Here is a 26689-nt window from a genome sequence, read left to right on the forward strand (position 1 = left end):
TCATCCTACGTCTCCTACGGATTGATAAACCTTAGGTCATCCACTTGAGGGAAATTTGCTACTGTCCTACAAACCTCTGCACTTGGAGGCCCAACAACGTCTACAAGAAGAAGGTTGTGTAGTAGACATCAGCTAGATACGCATGCTATCTAGCGGGAGAGAGGAGGGAGCGGAGGAGGAACCGGATGATGACCAGTTTCATCGCGATGATGCTAATCGTGATGGCCGCAGCTCTCTTCTATGTGATGGTAGTTTAGATGATCGATATCGACTTGTAATGTGAATACAAACTCGCTACTCGCGGTCTCGAGACTTGTAGTGTTCTAACTTTGTTCGGTATTTTGAATTCGGAGACTAGCTAATATGATCAATTGTATTCGAAGACTAATCTTCTATTGTATTCGATAAATCTATTGTTGCTGTGTGGTGCTTTCTATATTCTGTGAAGTAATATATTTTGTAACATGTGCAAATATCAGAAAAGAAAAAAAATCTAATATTCATACTAGTGGTGCACCATACAGCACATTAGTGGCGCACTGCTGTAAAAATACTAGTGGCGCATTGTCTGTTAGTGCGCCATTAGTAACCCAGAGCAGAAGGTAAATAGGCCCCCTGGGAGGCATACTAAAGGCGCACCATGGGACATACTAATGGCGCATTGCCTGGTGCGCCACTACTGTCTGATATACTAATGGCGCACCAGGGGGTGAGCCATTAGTATTAGTTACTAATGGTGTGATGATAGTGGCGCACCTGTAGTGCGCCATTAATTGCCAAAACAGGTGCACCACTAACAGGCCTTTTCCTAATAGTGACAGTCTCGGCCTCGCCGGCGACTGTATCATTCAAGAAGAGACAAAGACCTATGTAATCATTGTACTCAGATCTTAATCCGTTGGGATAGTAACGTACATTCCATGTGCAGCCTCCCACCCGGAACGGGCAAGATTCGATCCCCTCGTCATTGGGGATCTCCTTGGTGCCCGAGTAGCCGACGATCTTCAGCAAGTGGTAGCTGCTCACGACCCCGGATATGATGGAGGATGCGGATCCGGAGGGGAGGCCGTCGCCGACGACATGCGAGGAGGTCGGCATGGTGTCTAGTAGTCGGTTTGGGTGGCTCGGGGAGGGGAGGGGGCAGCGGCGGCTAGGGTTTTGGGTGATGTGTCGGTGAAGCCCAGGGAAGGACTAGACTGAGAAAGCAGCTGGACTCTTCGGCTAGTCTGTCCATGGCCCAATCGTAGGATCGAGATCCAACATTACTTATTGGGACGCGTCTAGCGACCACGCATTGTCCTGCTTGCGTTCCCGAGTGGCCGGCCAAAATAGGAAAGCACCTGGTCCCCCTCGGCCAGAAAAGGAAAGTACCCATCCCACGGCACCCACGCTACAAGTCACGCGCCCTCCACCAACCACGCGGTCCCCCGGCTCGGGCAGCTGGCCTTGGGGATCACGTGCACCTCCCCCGAGTCCGTCCTTCCTACAGCTGGTCCAGGACCCTCCCTCCCTCCACCCCAACTGCCCCATGACATCTTCTTCCCCACGAAAGAAACTCCCATCGCCAGGCTGCCATGGCTGCTGAAACAAGCTGAGATTCATGCCCATTCAAAAGAGAAAAAAGAGAGAAGAAGAGTAGGAAGGCGTACCAGGAAACACCAGCAGGAGGGAAAGGTGGGAATTCATTGAATTTCTTCCTCTTTTACTTCCCCTTCACCTCCCCTCCAGACGTTGTTTAACCATGGCTTTGCCATCTTCAAGAAACACATGATTTGTGAGAGAAAAATTCTTCCCCTTTCACTTCCCCTTTACCTCCTCTCATGTGATATAAAGAAGTAGACAAGAAACAGAGGATTTTGTGGGGAGGGGGAGAATCTATTTTTTTGTCTTCGTGCAACTGATCATCCAGAAGCACCAACCAACTTTTGCCACACTGTGTGCAACAGGAAAAATCATGCGCATAGAGTAGAAACAACCATCCAACAACCATATATGAGGTCTTTTTGTTCACACACTACAGCGAGATATGACCAAAAAATCTTTCTTACTTATAAGGGTTTGAGTTGGTGGTGAATTCACTCACCCTCTTTCCCACTCTTACAAGTAGGACACGCAGTAGCTGAAATAAAAATAAATCATACCAGCGACCTCCTTTCCACATGGAGATTTTAAAATAAAAATTTGTATCTCTTCGACACCATTCCATCTGTCGCTATTCTTACCCAATCCTCTAGTTCATGATGGGCGATAGTATACAAAGCATGTCATTGCTAAGTGTTGTCATTCACCCATTTAAAACGTGTCATTACAGTGTAAGGTATGTTCATATCAAAAATTCCATCAATGAGTAAAGTGACAGGCAGATAGTCCCAGAACTAAGAATAGCTCCGGCTGCATGCAAAGGGAAATAAAGTTCTATTCTACCAGAATGTTTAAATGTAATGAGCCAACTAACATGAATAGCTCTGACGCGTTCATCCAAATCAGACAAACTTGTGGAAATTCTATACTAGGCATGGCTACCCATTAAGAATGTATTCATTACAATCACAAGGTAATCTAAAATGAATTTCTGCGCAAGTTCTGGTTGAAAATCTGCAACATAGGGAAATGGGATCCTAATCTTGTATGAAAATACTTGAGGCCAAACTCCACACAACCTTCATAAGATCACTACCTTAGCAGCCACTACTATGTCAGAAATCATGACTACAATTTGTAGCCGTGCAAAAAATTGCAAGCCCGACAAGGCCAATGATTTTTCACTGGATCCAACCCAGCATTTCAACAAGACATGGTATGTCTGAACCTGGTAAATAAGCAGTGCTCTGTACTGAACAAGGGATGCATGAACTCAGGAACCAGCGCAACGCTCACAGCGATTGTTACAGAACAATCAGACAGAACTGGGTGAAATTTAAAGGGCAACTAGTTGAAAGGCTTACAAGTTCAGAACTAACTGTTCACTAATTAGCACATATGGTTATTTTTTCCGCATAGATAGTCAAACCATTAATAATTCTCCATAAAGGATGCAATGACCAAAGAAAATAGGACCAACGTACATCACATCATTGTGAGAACAGGACTACACAGAAAACTACTAGTACTACTGTACTAGCATTAGATAGCATGCAGGGTCTTTATTCAGTTTCTGGACGGATGATTGCAAATGATGATATGCAGGACTGTAACCTCATGTTCATGCTCCAGATTTTCTTTTCCCAAGTATACTAGGAGCAACCTGGGACTTGAGGAGATCCTTAATAACACCAGGGCATCTCTTGGTTAAAAGCTCGAAACCTTCAGACTCAATGGCTGCATCCAGATTGTTCGGCAAGCTGAGGAACACCAAGCATGTCGCCTTAAGCTCATGGCAGTGGTGCTGCTCCGCCAAGGCCAAGATAGTCGCCACGGAGCTCGTATTGATACAATTGCACAACTTCTCTTCACAAATCAGCTTCAGCCTCTCCAAATCATGCTTGTCTGCTGCAACAAGCAAATGCTGAGCCATGGCAGATTCCTCCTGTTTATCCATAGCAGGCAGTGCATCCGTGTACATGAAAGTAAGCAGAGCGTTGAACACTTCTGGCTTAATGTCATGTATGCGTATGGCCCCAGTAGTGGTTCCCTCCTTCATCAGCCCAAAGAGCTCTGCTCTGAAGACCGGAGACCGTGCCGCGAGCACCGACCGGTGAGCAGAAAATGTCTTCCTGCCGACTCGGAATTTGACATCGACACCCACCTTGCTTGACAGGAGAAGCCCTAAGTGTCGGTGCAAGTCTGACGGTGGCACCAGGATGGATGGTGTCTCCTGCGCATGGAACTCACTCATGATAGTGACATTGACCTTGACAGTGAATGAATCGTACTGGAGATGCTCTGATTTCTCCAATTCCTCCCTTTTCATAAACCTCCCGAATCCCCAAGTTTTATTCACGGAAAAGTCTTTGATCGCGGTAGTCAAGGTATACATCGGCACCGGCTTGCCATCTTTGTCGGTGTACTCGGACTCGTCACCGTTGGGATAGTAACGAACACGCCATGTGCGGCCTCCCACCTGGAACGAGCAAGAGTCGATCCACTTGCCATTGGGGACCTCCTTGGTGCGCGAGTAGCCGACGATCTTTAGCATGATGGAGGATGCGGATCCGGAAGGGAGGCCGTCGCCGCCGAGATGCGAGGAGATCGCCATCGTGTGCGACTTGTCGGTTGGACCCGGTCGCTGGTGGGGAGAGGCGGCGGCGGCGGCGGGTGGTGGGGCTAGGAAAGTGGACGGCGGCTAGGGTTTTGGGCGGTGGATGGTCAAGCCAGGAAAAGACTGAACGCAGAATTTTTTCACTGGACGGAGAAGGCAACTTGACTCTTCAGCTGGTCTATCCGTGCTCCGTGGCCTATCTCTTCGCGTTCTCGTTCATGGAATACATTGATTTCCATTTCCACCTGAGTAAAATTCACTGGTGGTCACTGTACTTATCTTGCTGGTTCACTTAGATCCCTGTACTCAAGAACTTAGTCAATACGGTCATTATATACTCATCTTGATAATTATACGGTCACCGCCTAAACGTACAGCTTCGTATTTTCTCTACGTTGACCGGTCAGCTCTCCACCCCCACGCAGGACCCACCTGTCAGTGAATAGAAGAAAGAAAGAAAGAAAGAGAAGGATAAAATATAGCTGAAGTGGGTAATCGAACTGGAGACTTGCAGGTGAGGGATAACACGCACTAACCACCTGTGCGCGCAAAGAATTCTGTCATTAACAAGAGCCTCACTCATTTATATTCGTTTTTGCACAAAAGCCTCACTCATTTTATATAGTGTAAAGAACACACGCGTGCAACAAGATTTGGCACACACACGCACGCAACGCATGGCACACACACGGGTATGTTCTTTTTTAAACGCTAGTGTACGCTCACTATAAAGTACTATACATGATTTTTTTTTGTACAGCTCATAAAAAATATACTATTTCATAATGAAATTTTAACCACATCTACAAATATATGTGTATTTATTTTCAGCCTTTTTTACCTTAAATTTTTATTTTTGAATCTTTTAAAATGTGGAGCCTGAGTGCCAAAAAGCCTCACTCATCTGTTGGCAATTTAGCATACTATAAACATAATCATCTTGATAATAATAATACAAGAGCGATAGATGATGAGGAAAAAAACTAAATATATGAGGGCAGAGAGTATGAACCCATCTTCGAAGAATTTGCAAAGTGATTTGCTGCAAGGAGAAGAAAGAACCATAGAAGAAAAATGTTGTACTAGTCCCGGAAGTGTGGACTTGTGTCATTGTGTGGGATGGATATCCGTTGGTTTGGGAGTTGGAACATTGCACGGGAGGTTAAACCGAATTATTCTCTTGATTAATGCTCCCTCCGTTCCAAATTACTGGTCGCAGAAATGGATGAATCTAGAACTAAAATACATCTAGATACCTCCATATCCGCGACAAGTAATTCAGAATGGAGGGAGTACTATTTATTGCTATTTATTTAAGATAACAAAATGTGCGCTGCGTACCCCTAAAAAAAATGTGCGCTCAGTAGAAAATACAAAAGCGTGTTGTGCTCAGGTGGCGTGGAAGTTGGAACGTTGCACGGGAGATTAAACATTCCCGAATTACTCTCTTGATTAATACTGTTCATTGCAATTTATTTAAGAAAACAAAATGTGCGCTCCGTACCCCTAAAAGAAAGTGCGCTGCGTGCGTGTGTTTGTATTAGGACAAAAGAAATTCGCTCAGTAGAAAACAGCAAGTCTGTTGTGCTTAGGTGGTTAGCGCGAGTGAATCTGGCGGTCAAGCCTCTTGTTCAAATCCTCACTCGCCCAAGAATTTATCCTTCTCTTTATTATTTTCTTCTAATCACTGACAGCTGGGACCCGCATGGGGGTGGGGAGCTGACCGGTCAACATAGTGAAAAATACGAAGCTGTAGGTTTTAGTGGTGACCGTATAATCATCAAGTTGAGTATATAGTGACCGTATTGACTAAGTTCTTAAGTACAGGGACTAAAATGAATCAGCGAGACAAGTACGATGACCATCAGTGAATTTTACTCTTTCCACCTGAGTCAGATCGTCCTACACCGAAATGGAAAATATTCAACAATGCTCTTTCACAATTTCCTCGCTGTATTGATTTGTTTTTTCTTTCAAAAAAAGGAAGAGATTTGGCACGCTTTTTTGCAGAGATTTTTTTCCCCGAAAAGGCATATGGCCATATGCCAAGCTTCACATTAAGCTTACAAAAAACACCTATATAGAAAGTAAAAATTACACTCAAATTCTTGGGATGCCAAAGTCTTCTTCCTCCTCCATCCACCACCAACACGTCGTGAGCATCTTTGCCTTCGCGGAGCAAACTTTTTTAAAACCAGGAGCTTATGAAAGTAGCGGTCGGAAAGTCGTCAATGCAAACCAGGAGACACAGTTGGCCATGTTCTACAAAGCAAATCACCCCTTCAGAGAAAAGAACGCCGATAAGGACCTACAAAAACTCCGATGACCATGATAGTCGGTCGAACGGGATCTACCGAAAACATAAATCAGCAGGGTCCCGAAAGACCCGTCGGAGACACAAGGCAGCACGACCAACGCCGGTGATAAGCACACCGACGAACGGGGATAGGGCGAGGAAGACATATTATTCCTAAATTGGGAAAGTGTCGCCGCCACAACGTCTCAAACCAAACACGAAGACTCACTAACGAAAACTAAGTCAAATTTCCCACACCATTGCACGCCAAGTCCACACCTAAGATCAAGTTCGTCGTCGTCCAATGCCATGCGTCGAGGCCATCTTCTCCGATGGCCTAGCCAGGCTAGGCCGCCATAGAAGCACACTTGCTGGATTCGTCTGGCCGCTAACGCGGACCCTAGCATCTCAGACTTTCTTTAGTTCCTTATGGCATCTCCAACGCGGACCCTAAAACGGACACACTATCATCCACGGACACGCCCGGACGTGCCAATAGATAGTGATACAAGAACCAGCATCCAACGCTTCCCGCAAACCTTCATCTGGAATTCGAACTAATCCGGACACAATTCATGCAAACACAACGGAACTCATTCAATCGGACTTGAGTTTGATATATTTTTAGATAAACTGGATGATATTTCGTATGTTCAACTAATAAAACCTAAAAATAAACTAGCTTGTAGTGGATGGTGACCTCGTATGCGCGGTCAAGCTGGCCGATGGCACCTCCATCGCCGTACGTATCATTGTCATTGTTATCGAAGTGGTCCCTCCAGCGGCGGAAGACGGGGGAGCACGACAGCCATGCCCGGCCGCTGCTTGGCGCTCGCGAAGGAGTTGTTCCACTTCCTCCTGTGTCGTGCGGGGGACCGATGCGGTCAATGCCCACCCTGGCTAGGGAGCCTTGCTCTTGCCCCTGCAATCGCCGCCGACTGCTGTCTCACTGAGAGAGCATTCCTCGTGCGATCTTCGTGAGCTCCCTGTCGAGGCGGCATAGGCACCACAAGGTCATCTCCGCAATAGTCAACGACCGGTAGTGGGACCAGAACTCTGCGAGGTTGGGTTCCGCGTGGACCCAGGCTGACACCTTGTCGGACTTCGCGAACACATAGCGGCGCGCCACCTACCTAGTTGCCCTCTCCTAGGGCGCCACGATGCTCTGCAGCGACGAGGAGTCATCGTGGCCACCGAGGGGGTAGAGGAGGTGTCCACATGCCTTTGTGATCGTCGACGGCAGCTCCTCCTTCAAGGCCTTGCCACGCCAGACATGGCGCGGCGGCGATGTCGGCTGGTAGATGCGGCCATACCAACTATGTTGTGTCGGTTCCTCCTTCACGCGACCTCCGATTTGGACACCGCGGTTGCGTGGGGGGGCGTCGGATCCTCCTTTAGGCGGGCTGATACGTCTCCGTCGTATCTACTTTTCCAAACTTTTTTGCCCTTGTTTTGGACTCTAACTTGCATAATTTGAATAGAACTAACCCGGACTGATGCGGTTTTCAGCAGAATTGCCATGGTGTTATTTTTGTGCAGAATAAAAAGTCCTCAGAATGACCTGAAACTTCACGGAGCCAAGTTTTGGAATTAATAAAAAAATATTGGTGAAAGAATCAGCAGCAGGGGGCCCACACCATAGCCACAAGGGTGGGGACGCGCCCACCCCCTGGGGCGCGCCCTCCGACCTTGTGGGCCCCCTGGACCTCCACTGACCTCAACTCCAAATCCATATATTTACTTTTGGGGAGAAAAAAATTAGAGAGAAGGATTCATCGCGTTTTACGATACGAAGCCGCCGCCAAGCCATGTTCTTCCTCGGGAGGGCAGATCTGGAGTCCGTTCGGGGCTCCGGAGAGGGGAATCCGTCGTCATCGTCATCATCAACCATCCTCCATCACCAATTTTATGATGCTCACCACCGTTCGTGAGTAATTCCATCGTAGGCTCGCTGGACCGTGATGGGTTGGATGAGATTTACCATGTAATTGAGTTAGTTTTGTTAGGGTTTGATCCCTAGTATCCACTATGTTCTAAGATTGATGTTGCTATGACTTTGCCGTGCCTAATGCTTGTCACTAGGGCCCGAGTGCCATGATTTCAGATCTGAACCTATTATGTTTTCATGAATATATTTGTGTTCTTGATCATATCTTGCAAGTTATAGTCACCTACTATGTATTATGATCCGGCAACCTCGGAGTGACAATAGTCGGGACCACTCCCGGTGATGACCGTAGTTTGAGGAGTTCATGTATTCACTAAGTGCTAATGCTTTGGTCCGATACTCTAGTAAAAGGAGGCCTTAATATCCCTTAGTTTCCAATAGGGGCCCGCTGCCACGGGTAGGTAGGACAAAAGATGGCATGAAAGTTCTTTTTCATAAGCACGTATGACTATATTTGGAATACATGTCTACATTATATTGGTGAATTGGAGCTAGTTTTGTGTCACCCTATGTTATACCTGTTGCACGATGAATGCCATCCAACAGAATTATCCATCATTGATCCATTGCCTACGAGATTTTCACATATTGATCTTTGCTAAGTTACTTTTCAGTTGTCACTGTTACGATTGCTACAATACTACTACTGTTACTTTTGCCATTGTTACCGTTACTTTCATACTACTTTGCTACTAAATACTTTGATGCAGATATTAAGTCTTTCAGGTGTGGTTGAATTGACAACTCAGCTGCTAATGCTCAAGAATATTCTTTGGCCCCCCTTGTGTCGAATCAATAAATTTGGGTTGAATAGTCTACTCTTGAAAACTGTTGCGATCCCCTATACTTGTGGATTATCAAGACATTTTTCTGGCGCCGTTGCCAGGGAGCATAGCTCTATTCTCTGAGTCACTTGGGATTTATATCTGTTGATCACTATGATGAACTTGAAAGATCAAAGAACTAAGATTTTTCCCTCAACTACGAGGGGAGGTAAGGAACTGCCATCTAGCTCTACACTTGATTCTCCTTCTGTTCTGAGTAAACTTGCGACACCAACACCTGCTATTGATTCTGAGATGTCGCATGTTATTGATGATGCCACTGATGCTTATGATGAAACTACTTATCTGCTTGATAATACTATGCCACTAGGTGAATTTCTTGATGAACAACTTGCTAGGGTTAGAGAGAATGAAATTACTGAAACTGATGATATTGTTGAAACTGAAGATTATGATTCTCCCCCTAGATATGAATTGCATGTTGTTCCTGAGGGTTATGTTATGGATGAACAAACTGCTAGAGACTTCTTTGCTTGCAATGATAGAGAAGATCTTAAGAAATTGTTAGCTAAGCTGAAAGAAAAATCCTTGAATGTTATAATGAAATATCATCTCGCTTTTGCTACCTCACATATCTTTGTTACTGATAAGGATTATGAATTCGCTGTCGATCCTAAGTTAATTACTTTGGTTGAATCTGATCCTTTCTATGGTTACGAATCTGAAACTGGTGTGGCACATCTTACTAAATTGAATGATATAGCCACCCTATTTGCTCATGAGGAAAAAATCCGCTATTACTATATTCTCAAGTTGTTTCCTTTCTCATTAAAGGGTGATGCTAAGTTATGGTTTAATTCTCTTGCTCCTGGTTGTGTGTGTAGTCCCCAGGATAGGATTTATTACTTCTCTCAAAAATATTTCCCTGCTCATAAGAAACAAGCTTATTTAAAGGAAATATTTAATTTTGTGCAAATTGAAGAAGAGAGTCTCCCACAAGCTTGGGGAAGGCTTCTCCAATTACTTAATGCTTTGCATGATCATCCTCTCAAGAAAAATGAAATACGTGATATCTTTCATAATGGACTAACCGATGCTTCCAGAGACCACCTGGATAGTTGTACTGGTTGTGTTTTTTAGGGAAAGAACGGTTGAGCAAGCTGAATTGCTATTGAATAATATATTGAGTAATGGAATGATTGGACACTTCCTGAACCAACTCCGAATCCAACTCCGAAGAAAAGGGGTATTCTATTTCTTAGTCCTGAAGATATGCAAGAGGCAAAGAAATCTATGAAAGAAAAAGGTATTAAAGCTAAAGATATTAAGAATCTACCACCTATTGAAGAAATACATGGTCTTCATAACCCGACACAGGTAGTAGAGGTAAACTCTCTCCGCAGATTTGATGAAGGTGATATTCCTCATAATAAGTCTGCTAAACAATGCTTAGATGAGTTTGATAATTTTATTGTTAAACAAGAAAACTTCAGTGCTTATGTTAGTAGACAATTGAAACGTAATGCTTACATGCTTGACCACTTGGGTGATTATATGAACAAAACTGTTAATGATCTTAAGCTTATTAGTAACCATGCTTCCATGGTTACAACTCAAGTAGAACAAGTACTTAAGGCTCAAGATGATTTGCTTAATGAGCTGAAAAGTAAGAATAATGATAATGATGTTAGGGTTATGACTAGAGGTGGTAAAATGACCCAGGAACCTTTGTATCCTGAGGGCCATCCTAAGAGAGTTGAGTAGGATTCTCAGAGAACAAACACTGATGCACCTAGTCCTCGTATTAAAAAGAAAAAGAAAACTGATAGGACTTTGCATGCTAGTGAACCTGCTATAGACACACCTGAGAATTCCAATGATATTTCTATTTCTGATGCTGAGACACAATCTGGTGACGAACATGAACCTAGTGATAATGTTAATAATGATGTTCATGTTGATGCTCAACCTAGTAATTATAATGATGTAGAGATTGAACCTGCTGTTGATCTTGATAACCCACAATCAAAGAATCAATGTTATGATAAGGGAGACTTTGTTGCTAGGAAACATGGTAAAGAAAAAGAACCATGGGTTCAGAAACCCATCCCCTTTCCTCCTAAGCCATCCAAGAAAAAGGATGAAGAGGATTTTGAGCGCTTTGCTGAAATGATTAGACCTATATTTTTGCGTATGCGTTTGACTGATATGCTTAAAATGCCTCCTTATGCTAAGTATATGAAAGATATTGTTACTAATAAAAGAAAGATGCCGAAAGCTGAAATTTCCACCATGCTTGCTAATTATACTTTTAAGGGTGGAATACCAAAGAAACTTGGAGTTCCACGAGTACCAACTATACCATGCTCCATTAAAAGAAACTATGTTAAAACTGCTTTATGTGATCTTGGAGCCAGTGTTAGTGTTATGTCTTTCTCTTTGTATCGTAGACTTGATTTAAATAAGTTGACACCTACTGAAATTTCATTGCAAATGGCTCACAAATCAACTGCTATACCCATCGATATTTGTGAGGATGTGCCTGTTGTGGTTGCAAACGTTACTATCTTAACGGACTTTGTTATTCTTGGTATTCCCGAGGACGATAGTATGTTGATTATCCTTGGAAGACCCTTTTTGAATACTGCAAGGGCTGTTATTGATTGAAACAAAGGCAATGTCACTTTTCATGTTAATGGTAATGAGCATACGGTACACTTTCCAAAGAAACAACCTCAAGTTCATAGTGTCAATTCTATTGGAAAATTTTCAACTATTACTATTGGAGGTTTTGAATTCCCTCTTCCTACTGCCAAAAATAAATATGATATTCTTCTTGTTGGGGAAATGCATATCCCCGTTGAGGTAACCTAGTGTTATTTGAAAATTCTCCGGTTTCATGTCACTCGGAAGAAGTTTATTAATAAGAGTTGATCAACCTTGTTAATGAATTCCTTTTGATGAGCATGAGATGGATGAATTTAGAAGGCACAACTCTCTGTACCCATCTTTTACTTTTTGTTATTTAGTTTAAATAAAGCAAAAGTAGTATTTTCTGTCTGTTTTCTGAATTATCCATGCAATAAAAAATGTCCCGAAAATAAAAGTTCTCCAAACGCCCTGAAAATTTAGTATGATTTTTATGCAATATTGTAGAATTTCTGGTGCAAAGAACACACCAGGGGGCCTCACCAGCTGGCCACAAGGGTGGAGGGCACGCCCCCTGACCTTGTGGGTCCCATGTGGCCCCCCTCCACTTATTCCAACACCCATCCTCTCCTTCTTGCTCTAGAAAAAATCACTCCATAGCTCAAATTCGTGTTCTTTCTCATCTTGCTGCCATTTCGATCTCCTTGCTCAAAGCTCCATTCACAAAACTCTTTGGGGGATTGTTCTTCGGTATGTGACTCCTCCAATGGTCCAATTAGTTTTTGTTCTAGTGTCTTATTTATTGAAATTTTTTGTTGTTGTGGTGACCCTGTTCTTGAGCTTGCATGTCAAATTTATGGGCTTATTCCATCTGTGCCCCCAATTCCTTAGTTGTGCTCAGTTTTCCCCACGCTTCAAACTTTTGCTCACTTTTCCCCATTCCCTTAGCTGAAACTCTCACAAATGTTCATAACAGACGTTTGCCGTCTTGGCCGTTAACTGACTTGTGGGGCCACGTTGGACTCTGTTGACTGTGGTTGTGGCTTCGCTGGTTGGGCCGTGTTTGTGTTCATAGGACGGTCCCGTTAGTTTGTTGGTAATAAATTAAAAAAGCCTGCTACCGATGGATGCAGCCTGCTATGCATGCCCGGCTTTGGCATCGATGTAGCCTGCTATGCATGCGAACACCGCCACGCACGCATCTAGTGACCTAGACCTAATCGCATGCATGCACACCGACACGCACGCATCGATCCGTGCCGCACGGTTGCCGGCGGATTCAGTCGCTCCGCAGCGTCGTTTCATGTGTCGCAGGCATACGTGCCGGTGGCAGAAGGGGAAGGCTGCATGCATGGTCGCGTCCATATGTCGAGGCATTGGTTCACGCCACAGGCTGCACGCACGCTCGTGAATGGGAGGCAGGCAGCCGCCAACGCAGAGCACGCAGAAGGGGAGGCAGGCAGCCGCTAACGCAGAGCACGCAAAGCACGCTCGCATCGATTCACGTTCACACATTGATGATCGCATCGGTTCACGCACGCACTGAGTCACGATCTACGCCGGCCATTTGCGCGTGTACCCACTTCGTCTCCCCCGGCTATTTAAACTGCCCTCCATTGCCTCTTCTTCTACAGATCCATCTGCGCCTCCAACTTCTTCTCTTCTTCCCCCAAAACTCAAAGCCGTTCCACTCAGCGAAGCGAGCAAGATGCAGTACAATGGGCCGACGTTCCAAGCGCCGCCCACCGTGCCGGAACGGCGATACCCCGCCAACGTCGTCGTCGAGGAATCCCTCCGCGTGTGGGCGTTCTCCCGCTGGAGGGGAAGCACTGAGCTTGCACGTGGGTTCCTCCGTGCGGGCTTCCACCACCTCCCGGCGGGCTCGCCGCCCATGTTCAACCTCGTGGAGCAGCGTCCCCACACCAACGCTCCAGTGGTAGGGCTCGTCGTCCACTTCACCAATAGGTTTGATGCCTACTACCTGCTCGGCAAGGTGTATTGGTGTGGGTGCGAGTTCATCGCATTCACGACCTATAACATCTTCACCGACTTCGAGAGCGTCTTCCCTGCTCGCAACCGCATGCACAGCCTCCCGTACTACCTCGGCGACAACGGCCTTGAGGAGGAGGAGTACTGAAGCCGGCGGCGAAGAAGACGGTGTTGCCCTAGCTACCCTATCTATCTACTATGTAGTGTGAGTTTGGTGTGTGTGTTGCCCGAGCTATCTATGTAAGGTTAAACTATTATCTATCGGTGTCTATGTAAGAACTTATGTTGCCCTAGCAACCCTATCTAAGTTAAGTTATGTGTGTTATATTAATGTTTTGTTATGTTTGTATTTTGTTTGTCCCAAGTTTAGACACGGCTAATTGGCGTGGGAAAAATTAACCAAACAAACTAAATGATGTGTTTATAGATGCCTTCTAAAAATAAGAACATATTGTACATTTGTACACGGCTTTGGTTTGAGAGCTCTATATTTTTTAGGTATTCAAAGAATACTTTGGTTTTCAGAAATATTGAAGTATCAAATACTTTGAGATATTTGGCTTTAGTCAAAAGTGTAGTTTTAACTACACTATGTTTGAAGTATATAAAAAAGAGGGTTAGACCTCTTTTTCTAATCATGAAGTATTGGTTCGCTAGGCATAATAATACTGCGGTTTGCAAATACTTTGATTCTAAAAAATGAAGGGACCCATAAAGGAAAGCCAAAAAAAATCCTCAATGAGATAGAAGAGATTGGGCAATCAAATTAATGAAAAAATCAATCAGAAACAAAAAAGAACAAAGCAATCCTTCCTAAACAAAAAAAGAAACATCGCTTGTTTCTGAGCTTCTTTTTGGGCCAGCGAACTAGGTTTTTTTTAGCAGAACTGACGAACTCGAGGACAAAAGTTTGGCAAGTGCGAGAGAGAAGAGATGAACTTGATGTATATTCCTTGTGCTGCTCAAGTAATACTTACTGTCATCTGACGAGCTATGGTATGATCCAATACTCGAGGTTATTAGCTAACAAAATAATCCTATCACTGAACTGGTAGTTGTTTTTTGCCGAAACTGAAAGTGTCGAAACTTAACAGTAAACTGCATACATTCAGTGATCGACAGTTGCACTAAACAGAGTTGCATTTGAGATAAATAGACTTGGATTCCTAAACAGTGGCAACAACAGTAGACAAACATCTCTAACGAGAGATGGCCATCAAGTAAAAAATTCCTAGAGCAAGTATTCCTAAAGCTATCAGATTGGATTGCTTCTTCAACTCAATCAGCTGCTTGAAGTTCTTGTTCATCTTCTTCAATTACGTCTTCAGTTCGACATCTACCACCGTCGGGTATTCCGGACGCGCTGCTGCTGCCGGAGCGGCACTGTCATGGGGCAGATTGGACTCGCGGATTGCATTCCCCCTCGAATCTAGCAAGCTCGACCCTTGAAGCCTCTGGATGTAATCATCCATCCACTCGAAATGGTGGCATTTCTTCACAATCTGAAAACAAAATCATGTAACCTAAATCCAAATCTGACAGATTTTTTGAGAAATTAGAGATAAAGGATGCGAGGAAAACTTAGATCTAACCTGCCCCTCCGGCTTGCTCTCGCATTTGACGAACTCGCGCCCAAAGTTCCCATTCTTCTCCTCCTTCGAAGTCAATCGCTTCAGTGGCGCAGTCCGTGGGCAGTCAGGGCATCGAGTCATCAGCACTGGACCATACACCGGCCACGTGGAACGGGGGGGCTGACGAGGAGGTCGACATATCGCCCGAGAGGAAGAAACAGAGGAATTTCTCGAGAGGAAGAAGAACGAGAAGATGGGGAAAGAAACAGAGGAATTGCTCGATCTGCTCGATGCCTTTGTCTGTCAGATGGAGAAGAGGAGAAGGGTAAGCTATATTGACAATTTGCCACATTGTATTTTGCATTTTCAATTTTTGAACCAACTCTTAACACTGACATGTGGTGGTCATGTGCGAAAAATACAATTTCATATGTAAAGTGGGGCAGATCGTAAAAAACCCAAGAAGGACAGTGCAGTAGCCAATCAGGATGCATCACGTGGGTCGCGCATGCCTGCCCCACATCTGACAGGTGGTGTTTGGCGCTTGGTAGGATCCGACGGCGCACGTTCGACGCTAGGGTTTGGAGCATTTCTGCGGGGTTATGAGCGAGTCAACGGGGTTATTAGGGTTTGACCAGATTTCAAATGGCCATAACTAAATTAGAAAAAATCGCAAAAATATAAAACAAACGTAGTTCGTCCGTTTATGAGACCTAGTTACCATAAAAAAATATAAACTCGGTATAGGGGCGTTTTTTTTTTTGAAAAATCATTTTTTGAAGTGATCTCTCGAAATGAAGTTCAAATGTTTTTAAAAAATTCAAAAAAAAATCAAAATGTTGTAATTCTTGCGCACATAGCCGTCATATGTGACAAGGTTATGAGAAAAAAATATAAACTTGGTGTAGGTCATTTTCATGAAAAAAGTCTTCACACAAATGAGCTATCACCTATGAACATTTTCAGAGTTCGTAGAATAGGGAGAGAGGATTTAGGGTTTGAAAAAAAATCAAAATAATTAAAAAAATCAGAAAAATCTCCATAGCTTCATTTTGGAGTGAGTAAGAAGGATCTGAACTTACTTTTTCATTTTCATATCTAAAATGTGTTATTTGACGGTTTTGAATTAAAAGCATATTTTTTCAAAAAAAATGTAGTAATATGAATATTAATCAATAAATAGTGAGACTTCGTTTTTACCCTATATATATGGAACAAGTGTTAATAAAAATATATATGCCTCATTTAGGCAAGGTCAAAAAAACTTGATTTCAAATAGGGCTGTTTACCCTAGTTTTCGAGCTCGTTTCTAGCACATTTCTCATCTGGACTGTTCACCTACGAATATTGGACTTCAAATGCTCGATCAAATACACCGCACAGAGTAATGAACCTTCAATGTTCAACTTCAACTTTGACTCGAATCCAAATTTTGGCCCAAATTGAAATATTGATTTAAATTCAAATTTTGATGGAAATTTGAATTCTGACTCAAATAAGAAACCAAAGTAGAAGCAACATTATTACAACTGATAAGTTATCACAGTAGCTCAAATCTACCAAGTTTTAAGATGCCAACATCTTAATACAAATCTACCAAGTTTTAAGCGATCCACTCGCCCTCAAATTGACAACACAAACATTTCCCAACAACTTAATTCAAATTTTCGACTTGCTCCTTGTGTTTGCAGCTGGCTTCACCATCTTGCTCCTGGTTTCCCTAGTTGAGATGCTCTTTTCTTTCAGACTCTTGTTCCTTTTGATCTTGGGCTTTACTTGGGGTTTTCCTCGTAGAGGTGCTGATGGAGTAGTTGCACTCGCCGAGCACTTGACGACCATTTGACGGTCATCTATGGGTTCAGTAATCTTTAAAGGCACAATTAGAAAAATTAAGCCCTCCTCTTCCTCTCTTATAGATTCAAAACCATCAAAGGCCATGGTTTCAAAATCTTCTGCTTGTTCATCTCTTGGCCTTTTCTCCCTAGAGCTGGTAAATAAAATTATAAGCCATAGGCAAAAAAGAGAACAAATGCAAACAAAAGGGTAGCTGCATTCTACAAAGGGTGCAAACACATACCAAGATGCTTCATTTGCTGCTGCATTCTCCACTGCTTCATTTGCTGCTGCATTCTCCACTGCATCTTCAGTCTCCATTGCTGCTGCATTCTCCTCGGCATTGGCTGCTGTCCATCTTTCCTCCTCTTCAAATGATGCATCCACTGCATTGGTACAAAGCCTAGCAATATGCCCCAGAACTCCACATTTTTTGCAAGCACGCTTCTTTGGTAGACGACCCTCCTCACCTGCTCTAATCCTCTGGTTCCTTGGTCTTCCTGGTGGTCTAGTAATGACAGGAGCGTGGAGTTTGAACCCTGGATCTACTATGTTCCATTGATCTTTCCCCAATAGTGCAGGCACATTGTCAGCATAAGCAGCCATAAATTTGGCAACAGAGAAATACTCAGAGCAATATTGATCAACTTCACCATCTGCACCCCCGATAATGGTCATCAGATGTAGGGCATGTATGCATGGCTTCCCACGGATCTGCCATTGCCTACAAGTACATTCTCTAGTACTTAGGTTCACAGGATACCTCCATACCCTATTTTTAGTGTCAGTATAGGTAACCTCTCCCTCATATGTACCAGATCGAATACATTTCATCTTCAGTCCTCTTGCCTTCAAGTGCAATGCCTTAATCAGTGATGGGAGCATTTGATGACCAAGATATTGTGTTTCTGCAATTCTTTTGCGAAGAGCCATCTTTATCATGATCATTTGCCTCATCTTGTCAAATGCTTGCCACAACAAGAGCCCTTTCACTGACTTGAACTTTGAATTGAAGCATTCTGCAAGGTTACTGGTCACATAATCTACTTTGCAGATTTCGTTGAATTTGCTTCTTGACCACACCTTGCCATGATGTGCATCCATGTACTCCTTCACAAGAGGATTTTGAGCATACAACACTCTCAAATGGTGTTCATGCTTCCTTTTGCTGCATGTGTATGATGCTGGCCATAAGTTCTCATCATAAACTTTACCTTTGAACTTCTTTTTGAAATTATGCGCTAGGTGTCGCATACATTCCCTATGCTCCACTCCAGGGAATACAATTTCCACTGCACTCTCTAAACCCTTGCAAGCATCTGTGCATATAGCTAAACCTGGGGGTGTGCCTATAATGTTGCGCAACTGCTGCAGAAATCAGACCCAACTTTCCTCAGACTCTGCCTCCACCACACCAAATGCAACTCGGAATAGCCAGTTGTGTCCATCAACTGCAGAAGCTGCTACTAGCTGTCCTCTCCATCTTCCAGTCAAATGTGTAGCATCTACAGCCAAATAGGGCCTGCAACCATCTAGAAACCCCTGCCAGCAAGCCTTGAAACAAACAAAAGCCCTTCTGAAGCACTCCTTCTGAAATGACTTCCCTTTTATTTTGAATGGAACTGTATGCTTGTCAATCTCTACAACACTCCCTGGACTTGCCATCTCCACTTCAGCTTTGAAAGTGTAAAGCAGCTGAAAATTGTCATTCCATTGACCATTAATTCTGTCAAGAGCCTTTTCCCTAGCATTGAAAATTCTCATGTAAGGAATTTCTATCTTGTACTTCTCAAAAAGCTTCCCATGGAGTGCTGTTGGACCAAGTCCAGGTTCTTCTCTCAGCCAATCCAATATAGCATCTGCCACCCACCTAGTTTTTGCTAGCTTGGTTTTGGCCTTCCCCCCTCCCCCTCCAGGTGGACAGGTGTGCTTGTGTGGGTTTTTCTTTATCTGAAACAAAATAAAAGGGTAAAGAACAGTTAAGAAACCTTACTCAACGATCTGAAACTAAATTACTAACTGAACTTGGATTACCTGAATATATTTGCTCTTTCTCATACGAGATGCATGCAACTTCCACCTACACCTAGGATATGGACAAAAAACTGTGAACCTTGCTGGCTCACTCCTTTTAATCTTATAGGTGTTTTCAGATATAATGCACCATGTTGTCACTGCATTCCGACAATCCACCATTGATTGGAAAATGGTACCTACACTAAGCTCAGGTTTTTCCCCGTTCCACTCAATTGTTGGCATGTCATCACCATCGTATTCATCCTCGATTAAGCTGTCCATGTTCTCCACCTTCTCTTCATTGTCAGTGTCATCAAACCTAGCTTGGCTGATGGGCTCCTCCATATATTCGTCATCCACTGCTTGCTGACTGGCTACATCGACCAGTTCAGGAAACATCATCTCGTCTTCATCATCATTTGTAGGCACTGCCTCGTCAGGTTCTGCATCTTCTTCTACACCAACTGCAGAAGGTACACGAGAAGCAGTAGCTGAATCGGAACCAGAATTGGCAGCAGGCATGTTGTGGCTCCATGAACCACTTGCTTTACTTGGTGTCGACCTACAAGGAGTGCCGGGGTGCTGGCTATTAGCACAGACAGATGATGTCTGAACTCCCTTCCCCTTCGCCCGTTCTGCACGTGGCTGAAGCACATCGATTTGGAGTTTACCGAATCGGCAGCCAGCAATCCCAGTAAAAAGCAACGGCATATGATCGTCGCAAGTTAGTGGGAGAAATCTTTGCTCGTCACTGCTGAAGTAATTCAGTTCAACAGCATCGGCATCACTCCAGGGATAGGTGTTTCGGAGCTCAGCTCGCAAATCTTTGAAAGACATACTGGTTTCTACCACTTTGGGATAGAAAAATGATGAAATCAAATGCGGTTTAGTACCACGCAGCACACTAGTTTCCATTCTAATCGCCAGCCGGAAAGCCAGCGCGGGATCAATCCTATTTCGTTGGGGAAGGAAACAAAGGCTTCAGTTAGCTGGGTAAAATCAAGCACAAACTCGAACGATTCAAGCAAACAGAAGTCAAATACGACCTACAATACGACGGAGAACGTCAATTTGAGAGGAAACAATGCTTACCCAGGTTTAATCCATGAATTATCTCCCGCGGATTCGACCCAATCCTCTCCATGATCGACTGCATTCCGGGCGTCCTCACTCAACATCGCTATGTAATCCCAGATGGGGGGTGGGCTATATCTGGCGGATACGCGGTGTCGCCGACGAACGGACGAGGGCATAGGGTGGAGGAAACAACTGCGATGGATGTGGCAAGACGCCGGCGGAGGGGGCGGGGCGGCGCTGTGCAGTGCGGCCTGTCTAGATCTATTTTAGATTCAGACAAGCTGCCCAATACGTGTCTCCTTGTGGTCCCACCCGTCAGCAAGCAACAGTCAAACGAAGACTCGGCCCCACTCGTCAGCAACTAACGGTCAATGGACGGTCAAGACGGCAAACGCCCGCTATGAGCATTTGTGAGAGTTTCAGCTAAGGAAGAGGGGGAAAGTGAGCAAATGTTTGGAGCGTGGGGAAAAGTGAGCACAACTAAGGAACCAGGGGCACTAATTTAAATATCCCCAAATTTATATGGTCCAAAGTAGTTTTGATGCATGATATAGCTTCTAGGCACTTGTAGGAGTAGTTGCTATCAATCTTGTTGAGTTTAGTTCACTTTTATTTTGAGTCACTAAAAATTTCAGAAATTTTCAGAGGAATAAAATGTTGAGGAGATTGTTGAGAGGTTCCTCGAGTTGTGGCTCGAAGGAAAAAAGAAAATGAGGAGAAGGAAAAGCCCAAGTATAATCTTCCTCGCGCCATGGAAATTTGGCCGTGTGAATGGCCATGTGATGCATTCTTACAAGCAGCCATGATTTATGATGATTTCTATTATTTGGCTGGGAATGCTGGCATCACCAACTTCCTCCTCTGCCGGTGTAATCAGTATCTCCTACTCACCAATACTTTTGTGCAAAATTTTCATTTTCATGCTAGGAGATCACCACCCACGATACACTTTCACTTATATGATGAATACAAAGAAATGACGCTTTATGACTTTTGTGAGGTTTGTAAATTACCTTATGAAGGTAGCATTGAGGAACCACGTCCTAGTGATGTGGAAGGCCTTTTTCATGAAATTACAGTAGGGGAAGGCAGAGGAGTGTTGGGGGCGAGAGTGGCCAGTATTCATTTTCATGTTTTACGCTATTACTCATTATTTGTTGGGAGATGTTTAATAGGTCATGGAGAGATTAGAGGCCTTAGTGCCCCTGACCTCGCCATTTTGCGCCACGCTTTACATAGAGATAGAACTTACGGTTTGGGCACTATGGTTGCTAGACGGTTGAGTATGAACCGTGCTAAGGGTCCTAATTTCGGAGGTATCTTCGCCTCCCGTCTTGCTAAACACTTTGAGATACCCATTAGGCACCATGAAAAAGAGGAGAAATTGCTACCCACTATACATTTGGATTATGACAGCATGGTAGCACATAAGTTTATTCGCCATGATGAGGAAAAGAGACTTATTTATAACATGGTATTTAGCGAGGTCACCTTTCATATTATTACCTTGCCTGCACCTGTTTTGTTTGATATTCATTCAGGCAGGTACTTTATTCTGCCCGTGGACATTCATGCATACTGGGAGGGGACACGATCCCCGCCTCCTGAGCCGAGCCATCACCTGATCCATACCAGGAGTCTATTTATCAATGGGAGCCACAGGAGCTCGCTAACCAGTGGAACCCCCAGGATCCTCCGCAGAACATCGGAGAGGGCTACTTTGATCCATGGGCGTAGACCAACTTAGGCCAAAAGCCTAAGCTTGGGGGAGTACGTATTTCTCACCGACATTACATTTATGTTCACACACTCATTTTAGTTGTCGGTGTTCATACTTTTTCATTGTACTATCCATGCTAGTTTATTTCTTTTTCCCGCTTTCTTCCTGTGTGTTTGAAAACCTTAAAAACCAAAAATTAGTTGTAGTTAGTTTACTTTCTATGCATGCTTAGTAGTAGTAAAATTAAAAGAAAACCCAGAAAGATTCCTCGTTCTTCTTTTACTTGTTGGGATCTTTCCCGTGTAAATAGTTTTTCTCGTTCTTGTTTTACTTTTTTCAGAAAAACAAAAACTCCAAAAATATTTCAGTGTGTTTCTTTGAAATTCTTTTCTTTTCTTTAGGGTCGAGAGGAGAAGACCACGATGAAAATGTTGAGTGGCTCTCATATGCATTATTGTTGATCTAACAAAGAGCCCATATTACCTTGTCTTCTCCTTTGAATAAATGTTTGCAGATTCCAGCTTAGTCCAAAGCACGTGCACTCTTATTATTATCCACACCGTTCGGTCGTGCAAGTAAAAGGCAATAATGATGATATATGATGAAATGATTGAGATGAGGAAAAGCTGGTATGAACTAGACCTATCTTGTTTTTGTAAATATGATTAGTTCATCGTTCCTGATTCAGCCTATTATGAATGAAATATGTTTGCAATGACAATTAGAGATTATAGTTACTCATGACATGCTTAATTAACTAGAAGTTTATAATGGTTTACCTTGCGTGCCAACATGGAAATTTAAATGGTTGTGATGTAGTATGATAGGATGGTATCCTCCTTTGAATGATTTGAGTGGCTTGACTTGGCACATGTTCACACATGTGGTTGAAACAAAATCAACATAGCCTCTACGATATTTATGTTCATGGTGATTTATATCCTACTCATACTTGCACTCAATGTCGGTTAATCTCAATGCATGTTTATGACTGTTGTCGCTCTCTGGTTGGTCGCTTCTCAGTCTCTTTCTAGCCTTCACTTGTACTAAGCGGGAATACTGCTTGTGCATCCACTTCCATAAACCCCAAAGTTGTTCCATGTGAGTCCACCATACCTTCCTATATGCGGTATCTACCTGCCATTTCAAGTAAATTTGCATGTGCCAAACTCTAAACCTTCAAATGATAATCTGTTTTGTATGTTCGAATAGATCATGTACCAACTAGGGATGTCAATATCTTCCATGCTAGGTGGGTTATTCTCATGATGAGTGGACTCTGCTCATCATTCACGAGAAAATGGCTGGTAACCGGCATGCCCAGTCCCATGCTCAAAGCAAATCAAATCAAAATAATTGCAAACAAAACTCCCCCAGGACTGTTGTTAGTTGGACGGTACCCGTTGTTTCGGACCAGCCGTGGAGTGTGCTTGTTGGTGGTGGGGGAGTATAAAATTTACCATTCTGTTTGGGAACCGCCTATAATGTATGTAGCATGGAAGATGCCGAGATCTCTTGGTTGTTATGTTGACAATGAAAGCATACCGCTCAAAATATTATTCAATCTCCATTTCAAAACCTGAGCTCTGGCACCTCTGCAAATCCCTGCTTCCCTCTGCGAAGGGCCTATATATTTACTTTTATTGTTGAGTCATCATCCTCTTATAAAAATCACCTGTTAGAGAGCACCACTGTCATTTGTATGCATTGTTATTAATTTATATTGAGTATGATTGTGACTGGATCTCTTTTACCATGAATTACAATGTTTAGACAGTCCTTGATCTTCAGGGGTGCTCTGCATTTATGTTTTGCGGTCTCAAAAAGGGCTAGAGAGATACCATCTTGTTATATTATATCATGATTGTTTTGAGAAAAGTGTTGTCATCCGAGATTTATTATTATTGCTCGCTAGTTGATTATGCCATTGATGTGGGTAAGTGTGAGACATAAAAGTTTTGTGAATATGTTTAGTTCATAATCTTTGCTAAAAACTTGAATGCTGGTTTTACATATTTGCAACAAAAAGATCAAACGGAGTTTGTAAAAGTTTGTCTTTATCACTTTCAGTTTGTCAACTGAATTGCTTGAGGGCAAGCAAACGTTTAAGATTGGGGGAGTTGATACGTCTCCGTCGTATCTACTTTTCCAAACTCTTTTGCCCTTGTTTTGGACTCTAACTTGCATGATTTGAATGGAATTAACCCGGACTGACGCAGTTTTCAGCATAATTGTCATGGTGTTATTTTTGTTCAGAATAAAGAGTTCTCGGAATGACCTAAAACTTCACGGAGCCAAGTTTTGGAATTAATAAAAAATATTGGTGAAAGAATCATCAGAAGGGGGCCCACACCCTAGGCACAAGGGTGGGGGCGCGCCCACCCCCTGGGGCGTGCCCTCCCACCTTGTGGGCCCCCTGGACCTCCATCGACCTCAACTCCAACTCCATATATTCACTTTCAAGGAGAAAAAATCAAAGAGAAGGATTAATCGTGTTTTACGATACGGAGCCACTGCCAAGCCCTGTTTTTCCTCGGGAGGGAGATCTGGAGTCCGTTCGGGTCTCTGGAGAGAGGAATCCGTCGCCATCGTCATCATCAACCATCCTCCATCACCAATTTCATGATGCTCACCACCGTTCATGAGTAATTCTATCATAGGCTTGTTGGACTGTGATGGGTTGGATGATATATACCATGTAATTGCGTTAGTTTTGTTAGGGTTTGATCCCTAGTATCCACTATGTTATAAGATTGATGTTGCTATGACTTTGCCATGCCTAATGCTTGTCACTAGGGCCCGAGTGCCATGATTTCAGATCTGAACCTATTATGTTTTCATGAATATATTTGTGTTCTTGATCATATCTTGCAAGTTATAGTCACCTACTACGTGTTATGATCCGGCAACCCCGGAGTGACAATAGTCGGGACCACTCCCGGTGATGACCGTAGTTTGAGGAGTTCATGTATTCACTAAGTGATAATGCTTTGGTCTGGCACTCTATTGAAAGGAGGCCTTAATATCCCTTAGTTTCCAATAGGGCCCTGCTGCCACAGGAGGGTAGGACAAAAAATTTCATGCAAGTTCTTTTTCATAAGCATGTATGACTATATTCGGAATACATGCCTACATTATATTGATGAATTGGAGCCAGTTCTGTGTCACCCTATGTTATAATTGTTGCATGATGAATGCCATCCGACATAATTATCCATCATTGATCCATTGTCTACGAGCTTTTCACATATTGATCTTTGCTAAGTTACTTTTCTGTTGCCATTGTTACGATTGCTACAATACTGCTACTATTACTTTTGCCACTATTACCGTTACTTCCATACTACTTTGCTTCTAAATACTTTGCTGCAGATATTAAGTCTTTCAGGTTTGGTTGAATTGAGAACTCAGCTGCTAATACTCAGGAATATTCTTTGGTTCCCCTTGTGTTGAATCAATAAATTTGGGTTGAATACTCTGATACGTCTCCGTCGTATCTACTTTTCCAAACACGTTTGCCCTTGTTTTGGACTCTAACTTGCATGATTTGAATGGAACTAACCCGAACTGACGCTGTTTTCAGCAGAATTACCATGGTGTTATTTATGTGCAGAAACAAAAGTTCTCGGAATGACCTGAAACTTCACGGAACACCTTTTCAGAAAATATAAAAAATCCTTGCAAAAGATGAATGCCAGGGGGCCCACCACCTGTCCACGATGGTGGGGGGCGCGCCTGTCCCCCTAGGGCGCGCCCCCTACCTCGTGGGCCCCCTGGAGCTCCTCCGACCTCAACTCCAACTCTATATATTTGGTTTCGGGGAGAAAAAAATCAGAGAGAAGGATTCATTGCGTTTTACGATACGGAGCCGCCGCCAAGCCCTAAAACCTCTCGGGAGGGCTGATCTGGAGTCCGTTCGGGGCTCCGGAGAGGGGAATCCGTCGCCATCGTCATCATCAACCATCCTCCATCACCAATTTAATGATGCTCGCCGCCGTGCGTGAGTAATTCCATCGTAGGCTTGCTGGACGGTGATGGGTTGGATGGGATCTATCATGTAATCGAGTTAGTTTTGTTAGGGTTTGATCCCTAGTATCCACTATGTTCTGAGATTGATGTTGCTATGACTTTGCTATGCTTAATGCTTGTCACTAGGGCCCGAGTGCCATGATTTCAAATCTGAACCTATTATGTTTTCATCAATATATGAGAGTTCTTGATCCTATCTTGCAAGTCTATAGTCACCTATTATGTGTTATGATCCGTTAACCCCAAAGTGACAATAATCGGGATACTTGCTGGTGATGACCATAGTTTGAGGAGTTCATGTATTCACTATGTGTTAATGCTTTGTTCCGGTACTCTATTAAAAGGAGGCCTTAATATCCCTTAGTTTCTGTAAGGACCCCGCTGCCACGGGAGGGTAGGACAAAAGATGTCATGCAAGTTCTTTTCCATAAGCATGTATGACTATATTCGGAATACATGCCTACATTATATCAATGAACTGGAGCTAGTTCTGTGTAACCCTAGGTTATGAATTGATCCATTGCCTACGAGCTTTCCATATATTGTTCTTCGCTTATTTACTTTTCCGTTGCTATTGC

The 26689-nt window shown here is 43.5% G+C and overlaps 1 protein-coding gene and 2 pseudogenes across 1 annotated transcript; all 3 read right to left on the reverse strand.

Moving 5' to 3' along the window:
• The window catches only part of LOC125507363 (BTB/POZ and MATH domain-containing protein 1 pseudogene), a 38128-nt pseudogene extending 37030 nt beyond the window's left edge, over positions 1–1098 (reverse strand).
• Positions 1099–3202: 2104 nt separating this feature from the next.
• Positions 3203–4195, reverse strand: LOC125507364 (BTB/POZ and MATH domain-containing protein 1 pseudogene; annotated as a pseudogene).
• A 12900-nt stretch (positions 4196–17095) lies between these two features.
• Positions 17096–17947, reverse strand: LOC147972884 (uncharacterized). The gene is made up of 2 exons (XM_087523824.1): positions 17514–17947; positions 17096–17423 (listed from the first exon to the last, which is right to left on the reverse strand). Exons 1-2 carry the CDS (start codon positions 17945–17947, stop codon positions 17096–17098), a joined length of 762 nt encoding a protein of 253 aa, XP_087379950.1.
• Positions 17948–26689: the final 8742 nt, after the last annotated feature.

The sequence above is a fragment of the Triticum urartu genome, chromosome 5A, assembly GCF_056163025.1.
Source record: "Triticum urartu cultivar PI428250 chromosome 5A, HENAU_Tu73, whole genome shotgun sequence".
Taxonomy (NCBI): Eukaryota; Viridiplantae; Streptophyta; class Magnoliopsida; order Poales; family Poaceae; genus Triticum; species Triticum urartu.